The sequence below is a fragment of the Gavialis gangeticus genome, unplaced genomic scaffold (assembly GCF_001723915.1).
Source record: "Gavialis gangeticus isolate Ggan-Ray unplaced genomic scaffold, GavGan_comp1, whole genome shotgun sequence".
In the NCBI taxonomy this organism is placed as follows: domain Eukaryota; kingdom Metazoa; phylum Chordata; order Crocodylia; family Gavialidae; genus Gavialis; species Gavialis gangeticus.
In genome coordinates this window covers 49,631,381-49,632,731 of record NW_017728995.1, presented here as the reverse complement: position 1 = coordinate 49,632,731, position 1,351 = coordinate 49,631,381, and the positions used below count along the sequence as shown (strand labels likewise).

Below are 1,351 nucleotides of genomic sequence, written 5' to 3'. Positions count from 1 at the left end.
ATTGATTTAATCTGCACCCTTCAATATGGCAACAAGAAGACTGAGGGGGGGGCGGGTAGGCAGGGGGAGAAGGAATTAAAGTGGGACAACACATCCTCAGGAGGACACAGCCAGAGTCTCTTTCATCATATAGATTTCTACATTAGTTAAGTTGCAATTACTAGGACATATTTTGGTGTGGGATGGGCTTCAAATCAGTTTTCTCTGCAATACCTGGGTAAACATCTCTCTGCCCTTCTAATTAAACCTATATGGGGGAAGGAAGAGAGGGGGCTTCATATATGAACAAAAACAATAGCAAATGGCTGTTACATCAGCTCCGTAGAACTACAGCCTTATGTATGGCTGAGCCTGGCAAGAGTAAGTTTCCAGATGTTGAGAGACCTTGATACTTACATGACATGGTGTGGTAAATACTGGGCCAGTACTGCCCACTGTCCCTCTTCAGCCATACTCGAATTGTTCTGTGCAGGGGGAGAAGGGGAAAAGAAGGGAGAGAAAAAGGGAAGTTAGGAGTGATGCACACAACTGCACTGGTTAGTCTCCAGGCCTCTTGGATTTCCAGCTATTCCAACAGCTATTACAGTGCTGAATAACCTCCCCATAAAGTGCCACCAATAAGCTTCCCCCATAGCTGTCTATATGCTGCACGACCAGTTCAAATTTCCTGCCCAGAAGTCTGGCTTATGTCTATTAAGTGGATACCGTTGGTAAAAAAAAAAAAAAATAGATAAGACTCAGGTCTGACTTAGGGCAGATACATAGATTAGGCCTTCTTGCTGTCAAAACAGACTCGGTTTTATTTCTGTGAATACAAGCAACTTCAGTGTTTCTACCATGCAAGCACACTCAGCTCATAGGCACCACTCTGTTCAGTACTTTTCAAAGATTGACGATAGTAGCATCCATGTTATCAGTGGCTAATGTTTAAGTCTCAGGCTGATTGGGCCCAAGCCTCTTCTTCTTGAAGTCCATTCCACAGTTCAAATGAAAGTTGAAATGAAAATACAAAGTCAAATGCAAAGTCACCCATGAACAGGCTGATGAAGATAGGATTCTTGCCTTCCTGACACCCCCCCAAACAACCCTCTTTGCAGCATTTGCTCTGTGTATGATCATATTTCCTTTTTTAAAGGTTGTGAACTGGCTCATGCATGAAGTTCACTTCCACAATGCTCCCCACAGGCTGCAGAAAAGAAAAATTGACTAATATTGACCAGGAACTGCAACAAACAGTCAAGGTGAAGATGAGACAGATAAGCCTGATGCTGCCTCAGTTTGAATCTGAGGACAAAAAGGTAAAACTTACATGGTTTTTAGCACAGGTGACTGGGGCGGGGGGGGGGGGGGG

At 44.0% G+C, this 1,351-nt stretch overlaps 1 protein-coding gene across 1 annotated transcript in view; it reads right to left on the bottom strand.

Moving 5' to 3' along the window:
* The window catches only part of WDFY1 (WD repeat and FYVE domain containing 1), a 37,414-nt gene that overhangs the window by 23,033 nt on the left and 13,030 nt on the right, over positions 1 to 1,351 (bottom strand). Inside the window, exon 2 of the mRNA XM_019503649.1 lies at positions 397 to 464. Coding sequence (XP_019359194.1) covers positions 397 to 464 — 68 coding nt within the window. The remainder of the gene's footprint in view (positions 1 to 396; positions 465 to 1,351) is intronic.